Below are 12,656 nucleotides of genomic sequence, written 5' to 3'. Positions count from 1 at the left end.
GTCGGTACAAATATAGAATTATGTATTGCCATTTTAGCTTTATTTGATATATTTTTACTTCTGATAAGGGGACCTGCTCTACCAATAACCTTCTTATCTTCAATTATTCGTCTATCTAATTCCTCATTTATCTTCCCGTCCCTAGTAAATAAGCTACCAAGGTATACGAACTTATCAATTGGTTAAAAATTCATCTCTCTTGTAAAAAACTCAATATTTTAAACTTGAAAGTAAAAATTTGTTTGAAATATTTGTACAGATTCATGGACTAAGGGACAAATTTAAGAAATGACTAATTATGCTGTCATTATTACTCAATTATAAATAAATCGATGGTGCTAATATATTTAATAAAAATATCTTGTAATATAATATACAAAAGATTTCTAAATTAAAAACATTAATTGAATTCTACTTTAAATTTCCGTATGAATTAAATTTTTGGCTCTAAAATTCTTGTTTAGAGATACGTTCCCTTTGCTGCTGTAGCTGCTGCAAATTTTGCGAACATCCCCTTGATGAGACAAAACGAGATAACTAGTGGCATCGAGTTAACGGACGAAGAGGGTAAAAAGCTCACCGTCTCGAAGGTGAGAATAAATTCTAGATTCATTAGTCGCATGAAAAATTTCGATCGATCAACGAGATTCATGGTATTCCCTATCATGTAGATGGATCGTGGTTGATCGAGCAAACACTTTCAGATTGCAGCTGCGAAGGGCATCAGTCAAGTTGTGTTTTCAAGGATCGTCATGTGCGCTCCTGGAATGTGTAAGTAAATCATCACACAGCACACAGGACCAGGAAATGACCGGGAATTTTTTAAGACCCGTAAAAAATCGGGAAATGACAGTGAATTTATTTTTTAACCGGGGATTTTACAATATTTGGAAGAAAAGTCTGTCCAAGTTCGATTTTAACCGTTTTTAAAATAATTTGTTGAATTTTTATATTCTTTAATCATGATATGATTCTGATTTTAATACATAATTTGAAAGTATTTTACTTAACAAAATTTTCCATTCTGGATTTTTATTTTGAAGCGTGCTTTTTTAATTTAAAGAATTTTAATATGCAGGCTTGGTAGACTTAAATAATTGAAAATTAAAAGTGTTTGAAAGTGAGAATTTTGGATAAAAAACATTTTAATTTTATCAACCGTACATATAAATTAATTATTATTTAAAAAATTGAGCTGTACTTGAAGTATCAAAAGGTGAACAATAATTGATTTGTTAGTCGTAAAAATGTGAATAATTTTAAAACTGAATTGTTTGAAATAGAAATCTTTGAATCGTTTAAATTTCAAGGAACTTTTAAACTTTGAACGTTACGGTTTTAGTTGATTTATTAAAAATATAAATAATTTATTCGTGAAATTGTAACAATTAAACACTAACTATTTCTGGAAAAATTCGAGTAATTTTTAGAGCTATTTAGAGGTTTCCGAAAAAACATTATTTCAAACTTGAAATAATTTCGAATAATTTAAAAAATGTTTATGTTCCGATAAAATTCGGTGATTCGTACCGTTATTCCGCTGCAAACAGCCATAGCTTATTTTTTTTAGATGTGAACTTTTTCAAGTTTTAAACCCAAAATTTATAAGCTTTTTAAAAATTGTGAAAGGCTTCAAAAGAAGAAAAATATTTTCATAAGATTTCAAGAAAATTAAAAATGATTTTTTATTTTGAAAAATTGTTTGAAATTCGAATGATTTTAAAAGATATTTAGAAGTTATGAGAAACTTTTAATAATAATTTTATGTTTGCAATAATTTGAAACAGCACGCAGATTTTTCAAGGGTTTAAAATAAAATTTTGAAGTTTTTTAAGGATATCTAAACTATTTAAAGTAAAATTCATTCAACTTCTGACGTAAAAATTTTTTAGTTTAAAAAAAATTTATCCTCTCAAGTTTGAATGTTTTTAGCTTAAAATTATTTAAAATAATATGATTTTTACAAATTTTTAATTTATTGGTTGATTCTTCAATTTAGATATTTAGAGTATTGAAAATGATGACATGGATTTATATGTTTGGAACTGACTGACCCTTACAACTCTACAATTTATAAAAGTTAAAAATTCTAAATTTATCATTTTAAATGAATTTAATTTAAAATTGCTCAATTGAAAAGTGTTAGTAATTTCCATTTTATAAGTTAAGTTATTAAACATTTAAATACAAAAATGTTTAATAACAAAACTTTTAAACTTTAATTTTAAAAGTTTAAAATTCAAGAGTTCCACCTTGAGTGCTTTAATTTCCAGTTCATTTTTTATTAATTCAAATGGATTCGATTTTTTAAATTTCACTGTCGTGAAAAATGTTTGCGAATCGGGAAAAACCCGGGAATTTTTTCTTTGATTAAAATGACCGGAGATTTTGTTCTTCGATTAAAACGGCCATCCTCAGTAGGGGAAATAGAAGAAGTGGTGGGAAAAGAAAGAGGTGAGGTAGGGAAAATAATCGAAGCGAAACTAGGGGAAAATGGGAGGAATGCGGAGAGGGGGAAGTAGATGAGTATGACGTTGGAAAAGGGAGCGGAAGTAGGGGAAATTAGGGGAATGAGAGGGATAAGGGGAGATTAAGGAAGGGGAAGTTGCGGACGTGAGGAAAAATGAGGATAGGGGAAATAGTCTGAAATGAAGGAGGGTAAGTAAAGGAAGTAATTGAAGCAGAAATATGGGGAAAGTCGGGGAAATGTGGAGAGTTGAAGTGTGTGGAGGGGAATTAGGGGAAATGAGGAAAGGGGAATTAAAGCGAATTAAAGGAAGGGGAAGTGGGTGCGAGAGCAGAAATGAGGATAGGGGAAGTAGGATAATTAGAACAAGTGAGGGGAGCGGAACTAGGGGAAGTAAGGGGCAATGGGGGCAATATTAAAATTTTTTTTTGAAAATTTGTCTATTTGGTTAAAAAATTGATCTGTTTAAGTATAAATGTTATCCTTTTTGGCAAAAATGCAATTGCTTGGTTGACAATTAACCTTCTTTGATTGAGAGTTCAATCATCTTTTTGAAAATAAATATGTTTTTATTTAATTCAATTGCTTTTGATTACAAATTAAAATATTTATTGGTTAAAATATATAATATTACATTATTTGATGAAAATTCATATTTTTGTTTGAAAATTGAAATAGTTTGTTAAAAAATCTTTTTTTTTTTTTGTTGTTTCTGAAAATTCATGTCTTTTTGGTTAAAAGTTTAATTATTTTGATGAAAACTTATATTTTTAAATTAAAAATGTAATGTTACTTGGGTAAATGTAATATTTCTAATTTTGATAGACAATTGATCTTTTTTGTTCGAAATTTGTTTTTTTCGGCAGAAAAATAACCTTTTTGGTTTAAAATTTCTTCTGGCTTGAAAGTTGAACAATTGAAATTAACTTTTTTCTTTTATTTTTGACTGAAAAATTTATATCTGTTAAAATTTTGGCTCTTTGATTGAAAAATTCATTATTTTATTTGAAAATTGATCTCCTTAGTCAAAATTTGTCTTTTTCAGTAGAAAATTCAACTATTTATTTAAAAATTCATGTATTTTGTTCCAAATTTGTATTTTTTGGTAAAATATTAATATTTTCGGTTGAAAATTCGCAAATTTTGGTTTTAAAACTCATCTCTTCCGGTAGAAATTTAATCCTTATTTTGGCTAAAAACGTAACTATTAAATTTTTGCTAAGGAATTATGTTTATTGGTTGAAAATTTAACTTTTTTTTTAAATTTCAACTATTTTGTTGAAAATTTAATCATATTAAATTTTCAGGAGCTTTGAAAAATTTCAAGATATTTCAAAAGATTCCAAAGAATTTTTAATAGATATACATATTTTAAGGTATTCCAAATGATTTATAAAATTATAGGTTATTTTTTAACCTTCCAAAGAATTTTCAAGAGCTTTAAAAAGGTTCAAGGTATTTCAAAAAATTTACAAAGGATTTGAAATATTTAAAGGTACTTTAAAAGATTCCAAGACATTTTTAATAAATTCAAATGTTTCAAGGAATTTCCAAAAAATTGGATGATTTTAAAGGATTCCAAACAATTTTCATAGCGTTTTCACCGGATTTTATAGTATCTTAATGGATTTCGAAGAACGAGTTTACAAGAATTGAGGGATTTTGTAGGATTTTTAATATTTTCAAATATTTGCACGTATTGCTGAAGATTTTAAAGAATGTTAAAAGATTTAAGGGTATTTTTAAAAATTTCAAAGAAATTTTGAGAGTTTTAAAAAGTTTAAAGGTATTTCAAGAGATTTAAACAAATTTTAAATATTTTAGAGCCTTTTTTTAAATTATAAGGAATTTTTAAGAGCTTTACAAAATTGTTCAAAGGTTTTGAAATATTTTTGAGAATTTTAAAACATTGCAATGCATTTTCCAGAGCTTTAGAAAGTTCAAAAAGATTTTAAATACTTTTGAGCATTTTCCGAATCTTCCAAGGAATTATTCATTTATTTCACACATTCTAAGAGATTTCAGAAGAATTTAAATATTTTAAGTTATTTTAAAAGATTTCAAGGCTTTTACAAGAAATTAAAAAATTAAGGGATTTGCAAGATTTTAAATAATTTTAAGAAATATGAAAAAATTCTCATGCGGTTTTAAAGAATTCCCTAGAATTTCAGAAGATATGGAATAATTTTATAGGACTTATAAGGGTTTTAAATATTTTAAAAGATTCCAAAGGAATTTGATACAATTGCTGAGAATTTCAATGATTTTAGTGAATTTTAAAAGTTTTTAAAATATTTAAATATATTTTCTAGGATTTCAGGAAATGTCAGATTTCATAAAATTGCACGGGATTTTATCATATTTTCATGGATTTCATAGACATTATGCACCAGAGTTATTGAGGGATTTCATGGACTTTTAAAGATTTGAAGAGATTTTAAAATATTTTTGAATTCATCTCAATTCTTATAAATTCATTCAATTCTTTTTAACTCACCTTGATTTCTTAGAAATTTCATAAAATACTTTTAAATTCCCTCGAATTTTTTTATACTCATTTTTCAGTTGATTTGAATTTTTATGAATATCATCGAATTCTGCTCATTTCCCTTAAATTCCTTTAAATTAACTTTAATTTTACTGAAACCAATGGAATTTTCCGAATTTTTTTCCAATTCATTTGCATTTAATTTGAATAAGTTTTGGATTTTTATGCATTTATCCAGAAACCGTTCAAATTCACTTTAAATTTTTATAAATTTCATCGATATCTTCTTATCTCCCTTAAATTCCTCTAAAATCACTTTATTTTTATTTAAATCATTTGTTTTTTGTATTTGTTCCTATTCATTTTCCTCTCAATTCAACTTGAATTGTTTCCCAGTCTTATTACAGGGTGGCCGCTGGACCGGGAAAACCGGGAAATGACCAGGAATTTTTTGAGACCGGAAAAACCCGGGAAATGACAGTGAATTTTTTTTGACCGGAAATTTTACAAATTTGTAGAAGAAAAATCTGTCCACGTGCGATTCTAACAGTTTTTAAATAATTATTGGAATTGTTATATTTGTCAATTATACTATTATTGGGCTTACAATACCTAATTCAAAATCTGTACTGTAAGTAATAAAAAGTGAACCAAACAGATTTGACATAACGATTTTAAATCAGTTCAAAATTTAAGAATGTTCAGATTTTAACGTTAAAACTTAAACGTTTTCAACTTGGAAGGCTTAGTCATTAAACAAATGTGAACGTGTGTCTGAAAGTTTATAAACTACTTTGAACTTAAAAATAACTTCATAATAATATATTCTTAATTAAAGGATTTTAATAAATTTAAAATATTGTTTCAGTCTAAAAATATTGACATTTAACCCATCCAATAAAAAGTTTTTGATTAAAAAAAGATTAATTATTGAATATTTAGCAATATTTGAATTTTTATTCAAGACAGCTAAATTGAAACCAAATATTTAGAAGTAAAGAATCTTTAATTCAATTTTTTGACATAGAAGCGCCTTCAAACTTTGAACGTGACAATTTTAATTGTAGTATTTGAAAAATGCTTAATTTGCAAGTAAAAATTTTAAAATTTTGATTTATAATTTACAAATGAACATTTGTAGAAAAAATTTAAGTACTTTTAAGAGACATTTAGGAGTTTTAAAAAGATAAAAAATTATCATTCAAATTTTAGGAAGTTTTCTTGAAATCTTTTTTGAAAACTTTGTTTAAATCTCTGAAAAACTTTTTAAATATTCTCTTAAATTAATTTTTAAAAATGAAAAGTTATTTTCAATTATCCCAGGAATCTTTAGAAAATGTTTTTTTTCTTTGAAGCCCTTCACAATTCTTGAAAAGAATCTAATTTTTTTGTTTAAAATCTGCGAAAATCTACATTTTGTTTTATAATAAGCTATCATTTCAAGTATTACATTAATTTTGAATCTTTTCAAAACTTTTACATATATATTAAAATTACTCAAATTTCGCCTACAAATAATAAATGTTCAATTGTTATACATCTAAAGTGTAAATAAATGTTCTAAAATTTGCAGGATTTTCTGAAAAAATTTCAAAAATAATTTTAAATTTAAAACCAATTTAAAGCAACTTCTAGATTTCTCAAGACTTTGAAATAAAATTTTGAAGCTTTCTAAGGATGTTTAAACTATTTAAAAAGAAAATAATTGAATTTCTAATTTGAGAAGTGTTCAGTTAAAATTTTTTCAATTTTGCAATATTTGATGTTTCTAGCTTAAAATTCCTTAAAATTATATAATTTTGAAAATTTTAAAGTTCATTGATTGATTTTTTAATTTAGAGCATTGAAAATGATAAAGTGGATTTATATTTTTTATATTGAAAAATGATAGAACCTTCAATTTTATACGCGTAAATTATTGAGCATTTGAATACAAAATTTTTTAATTAAAACTTTTAAATTTTAATTTAAAAATTTCAAAATTAAACAGTTCCACTTTGAGTGCTTTCATTTGCAGATCAGTTTTTATTACCTCAAGTGGAACATTTTGCAGCTTTAGTGTTCCATTTTTTAAATTTCATTGGCCGTGAAAAATGTTTGCGAACCGGGAAAAAACCGGGAATTTATTTCATCGATTAAAACGGCCACCCTGTATTGATCGAATTCTTTTGAATTATTTTATATTTAAAAGAAAATTTGCCAAATTATTAAAGAATATTTTTCAGATAATTTTGAAAATTGTGCATTGTGGCTACTCTCAAAAAACGATTCCTACCATCATTTTGATCAAAACCCTGATTTATTATCAGTTTGGCTCATAATAGAAAAAATGATTGATGTTTTTTAAGCGCTTGTTTAAATTATTTTTTATGTATTTTGTATTCATTTGAATAACAAATTTTTGTATTTCAATTCTTTATTTAGTGATCCTTCCACCTATCATGGAAAAACTGGAAAGTCAAGAGTGGATGAAAAAAATAAAATATTTGCACGGACCAATGCAAGTGATGGGGGTGGGCTGCTTGTAAGTATTCAAGATAATAAATATTTCTGTTTAAAGTACAAGGAGATTCAAACTATCTCGGTAGAGATAAAAATAATTTATCTGTTTTAAAAAAAGTTAAAGGGACGATTTTGTCTGAGATTGTCTTATCACAGGCTTTTCCAGCGATATTATAAGCCTAAAATAGTAGATAAAGTGACCAAAAGTTGTATTCAAAAATGCTTTTCTGGAATACAGAATAACATATTAATAATTTAAATTTTATATGATATAGTTTTGAGCACAATTAATTTGTAATTCATAATGTCGAGCAAATTCAAATATTGTTCAATTATGAATGTTTAAATTTTCGAAGAAAGAGTTGCTAAGTTTTTTAATTGGTGAATTTAAAGGTTTTTAAATTTAAATTGTTCAATTTTGAGTTTTTCAATTTGTTCAATTACCAACTTTAATGTGAATTTTACAATTTTGGAGATTTGATGCAAAATTATTTATTTTCAAATGCTATCAATTGAAATTTAAAATGATTTTAATTTAATTTATTCAACTTTGAAAAGTAGACATTTGAAATTTTTCATCTATGAAGCAATTAATTTGAAAACTGCTTTTTTGTTAATTTTAATTTAAACTCTTCGATTTTTCAATATGAATACGAAATTATTCGATTAATATCAATTCAACTTAAAATTCTTTAATTTAAAAATATTTTTAGTTTGGAATTATTTAGGCTTAAACGATTTTGTAACTTATTAAAATTGTTTAGAATCTGCTAAGTATTTTATTAAAATTTTTTTTAAGTTTGCGTGCTTCAAACAATTTTTTTCGCCTATTGAGGCATTCAGAAAATTTTCGAATTTAGAATTATGTGAATTTAAAATTACTAGATTTGGGACGATTTAGATTTTAATTGATACATCTTTAGAGTCTTCTAATTAGGAATAGAATTTTATGGTTCCGATTATGTTAAATTATGCGTTCAATTTTCAATTCAAAATGGTTTAATTTAAAATGATTTCATTCAAAAAATATTTAATTTTAAACGATTTTTTGTTCAAAATCATTTAAGCTTAAACGGTGTTAATCCAAAATCGCTTAATTTAACCTTTCGGTTAAAAAATTTTCAATTTGGAAGGACTCAAAGTAAGACAAATATCTTGGTTATTAATGAGGCTTCTGTTTTTCTAAATTGAGTGCTTCAAAATCTTGAATTTTTTCATCTATTAAGGCATAATTTCTATATTACTAGGTTTGGAACGTTTTTAATTTAAATTGATGCCTCTATTAAGTCTTCTAATTTGAAATAAAATTTTATAGTCCCAGATATGCTAAATTATGCTACCAATTTTAAATATTCAATTTTTCTCTCCAATTTTTCAATATGAATATGAAATTAATTGATTAAAATCGATTCTGTTTAAGATTTTTTAATTTTTAATAATTTTTAGTTTGGAATTGTTTAAGCTTTAACGCTTTTAATTAGAAAAACTTTAATTAAAAGCCCTTCCAAATTATACAATTTTATCATTTAGAAGTACTCAAACTTATTAAAATTTGTTGGTTATTAGTATTGTTGAATTTTCTTTAGTTTAAGTGCTTCAAAAACTTGAATATTTCATCTATTAAGGCATAATTTCTAAATTATTATGTTTGGAACATTTTTAACTTAAATTGAATCTTCTATTAAGTCTTCTAATTCGAACTAAAATTGTATAGTCCCGAATATATTAAATTATGCTTTCAATTTTAAATTCGAAATAGTTCAATTTAAAATGTTTTCAATTTTAAATATTTAATTTTGAATATTAGACATTTTAAATTGTGCATCTATGAATTAATTAATTTGGAAACTGCTCTATTTTCGGTACATTTGAATTTAAACTCAAATTTTTCAATATGAATATGAAATTCTTCGATAAAAATCGATTAAATTTAAGATTGTTTAAAATTCTGTTAAAAATTGTGCAATTTCGAATGACTCAAACTTACTAACATTTTTTTATTATTTTAGTTAATACCAATGCTTTTAATTTGAACAAAAACAATAAAATCTAAAATAATTGTACGATTTAATTAAAAATTAGTTATTTAATTTGCCGACTAAATTTGTCTATTTCCAATGCCAATTTTTTTGGAATATTTCATAAAGTTTTAGAATTTTGTATTTCAACGCTTTAAATTAAAAAGCAAACAGAAAAGGCGTCAGACAAGGGTAAAATAAATTTATAAATCCCTTGGATTTTTTAAAAATTTAGAATAACAATTTTAATTAATGTTTCAGCCTTCTTTTTATGGTTCCGACAGCGTGCGCTTTATTTCCCCAAAAATGGTATGTAAAAAATACTTATTGTGTGCCCATTCTTTTTTAATTTTTTATGTGAAGTTTCCTCAGTTTAAACTTTCTTATTTATTGACACATATAAAGATTTAAAATCGAATTATAAAGGTTCTCAAAAGGAAATAAAAAAAAACTTTAAAAAGTCAAATTGTGTAACAAAATTGCACAAGATTTAAAAACAAGTATGTTTCCAAAAATCAGTTTTCTGTAAATTTATTTTGCAGCTCCATATCATCAAATACTTTGAAGAAATGGGAGCCCGAAAATTACGAGCTTCTAAAAAAAAATTGCGAAGGAAAAGAAATTCCCGAATACCTCTACTTCAACAAAGGACTCTAAAAACCATAAAGTAACAAAGCGTAAAATATTACGAAATTGAATCCAATGTGTAGATTTGAAACCTCTATATATAGGGAAAATATCAAATCGGTTTCAATGCTGCCATTTTAGTCTTCCAAAAAATTGCAATCAGTCTGATGACTGAAGCAAAAGTTAATTCTAAATTGTAACTCAAATGCCAATAATAGAAAAAAAAGATAAACTTAAACTGACTCTGCTTGTGATGCTAATTTCAATAAGTCTTTCTGAAATTTTTTTAGGACTCTTAGGAGCCTTTGAAAAACTACGTCACGCTTTTCTGAACAATTTTCTACCCCTCTTCTTCTTTCAGAATTTTTTCTCGCCAAAATGATAAATTTCCGACATAGCAGTTTATTTTTTGAAGAAAAACATGACTTTTTAATAGAATAATTGAATTTTCAACCACAAAATTAACTATGAGCCGAATTTCCTATAAAAAATACGAATGTTCAACAAAATAGTCCAATTTTTATTATAATAATTAAATATTAACAAAATACTCAAATTTTCAACTCAAATGAGATATCTTTAAAACAAATTAATTTTTGACTTAGAAGTTCAACCAAGTAGTTGAATTTCATTTTTCAATCAATAAAGATTAATTAATTCTCAAAGAAAAGTTTGACAGTTGATATTTCAACTAAAAAAACATTTTAATTTTAAATAGACAAAAATAGTCGAATTTATCCAAAAAGATGAATTAACAAAAAAATATGTTATAGTTGATATTTCAACAAAAAAGATCTGAATAAAAAGATGAAATTTTTACAAAAAAAAAATGAATTTTCAATCCGGAAAGCTTTTACAGTCCAAAAAGAAAGAAAAAATTTCAACCAAATTGTTGAATTTCCAAACAGAAAAGATGAATTCTCTAGGAAAAAGTTGAATTTTCAACTCAAAAAGTTAATTTTCAATTAAATAATTGAATTTTCTACAAAACCGTTTAAGTTTGTTTGCCAAATAGTTCAATTTTTAACCAAGTATGTAGTTGAAACTTCAATCAAAAAGAATCATTTTCATATAAAAATGATTAATTAAAAAAACTTAAATAGTTAAACTACAAGTGAAAACATTTATTTTTAACAACAAAAAAGCACTTTCAATAAAAATAGAATTTTAAACAAAGGAGATGAATCTTCAACTAATAAAATTAATTTTTAACAAAATCGTTAACAAAAAAATGTAACAGTGGGTATTTCAACCAAATAAAATTTTAATGCAAAAAGATCAAATTTCTAACAAAGGAGATGAATTTTCAAGTAGGAAAGCTTTTACAGTCAAGAAAGACCAACAGTTTCAACCAAATTGTTGAATTTTTAAAGAGAAAAAGCGAATTCTCTAAAAAAAAGTCGAATTTTTCACTTAAAAGTATGAATTTTTAACATAAACGTTAATTTTTAATTAAATAGTTGAATTTTATAAAAAAAATAGTCGAATTGTCAATCCAAAGAGACGAATTTTCAACAAAAAGGTTTAAGTTTCTTTGCCAAATGATTCAATTTTCAACCAAATAATTGGATCATTAATCAAGAAGAATTCTTTTTTGTCAAATAATGCAAAACTGTACAATAAAATAATCAATTTTCAACTAAATTGTTGTATTTTCAACTCAAAACGACCAACTAAAAAGACAGTAGTTCAACTACAATTGAACAAATTTATTTTTAACCAAACATAAATGCAGAACAAAATCTAACATTTGATATTTCAACCAAAAGAGATTTTTATACGAAAGGATAAAATTTTTAACAAAAGAGATGGATTTTCAAGCAGGAAAGATTAATCAGTCAAGTGAGAAAAAAAATTTCAACCAAATTTTTGAATTTTCAAACAAAAAGGGCGAATTCTCTTGAAAAAAGTTTACTTTTTAATTCATAAATATACATTTTTAACGTAAAAGTTAATAATTAATTAAATAGTTGAATTTTCTACAAAAATAGTCGAATTTTTAATCGAGAGTTGAATTTTTAACAAAGCCGTTTAAGTTTGTTTGCTAATTAAAAAAACATTAGTTCAACTTCAATTGAATCAATTTATTTTTAACAACAACAAAATCATCCAAGTAGTTAAATTTTTAACAAAGGAGGTGAATACTTAACTAAAAAAGATTGGTATTTTAAGTAAAAAAGTCGAATTTAACCAATAAAGTGAATCGACAAAAAAATCTAACAGTTGATATTTCAACCAAACAAAATTTTGATACGAAAAGATCAAATTTCTAACAAAATATATGAATTTTCAAGCAAGAAAGATTAATCAGTCAAGAGAGAGAAAAAAAATCAACTAAATTGTAGAATTTCCAAAAAAATAAACCCAAATTTGATAGAAAACAATTTAATTTTTAAAAAAGTTCATTTTCAATCAAATATTTGACGTTTCTAAAAAAAATGTATTTGCCAAATAGTTGAATTTTCGAGTAAGCATTTGAATCTTCAATCAAGAAAAATTATGTTCTATCAAAAAAGAAAAATTTACAATAAAATACATTAATTTTCCATCAAAT

At 24.7% G+C, this 12,656-nt stretch overlaps 1 protein-coding gene across 4 annotated transcripts in view; it reads left to right on the top strand.

Moving 5' to 3' along the window:
• Positions 1-10,319, top strand: part of LOC117167142 (sideroflexin-2) — a 52,748-nt gene extending 42,429 nt beyond the window's left edge. For 3 of the 4 annotated variants that reach the window (XM_033351844.1, XM_033351843.1, XM_033351842.1), the window contains exons 5-9: positions 465-590; positions 705-771; positions 7,380-7,479; positions 9,737-9,784; positions 10,018-10,132. In XM_033351844.1, coding sequence (XP_033207735.1) covers positions 465-590; positions 705-771; positions 7,380-7,479; positions 9,737-9,784; positions 10,018-10,132 — 456 coding nt within the window. Of the gene's footprint in view, positions 1-464; positions 591-704; positions 772-7,379; positions 7,480-9,736; positions 9,785-10,017 lie in introns of all 4 variants that reach the window. The other variant, XM_033351841.1, reaches the window with a different exon arrangement.
• Positions 10,320-12,656: the final 2,337 nt, after the last annotated feature.

This window comes from Belonocnema kinseyi, chromosome 2, assembly GCF_010883055.1.
Source record: "Belonocnema kinseyi isolate 2016_QV_RU_SX_M_011 chromosome 2, B_treatae_v1, whole genome shotgun sequence".
In the NCBI taxonomy this organism is placed as follows: domain Eukaryota; kingdom Metazoa; phylum Arthropoda; class Insecta; order Hymenoptera; family Cynipidae; genus Belonocnema; species Belonocnema kinseyi.
The sequence above is the reverse complement of the archived record's forward strand: the minus strand, read 5'-3'. Positions and strand labels throughout refer to the sequence as shown.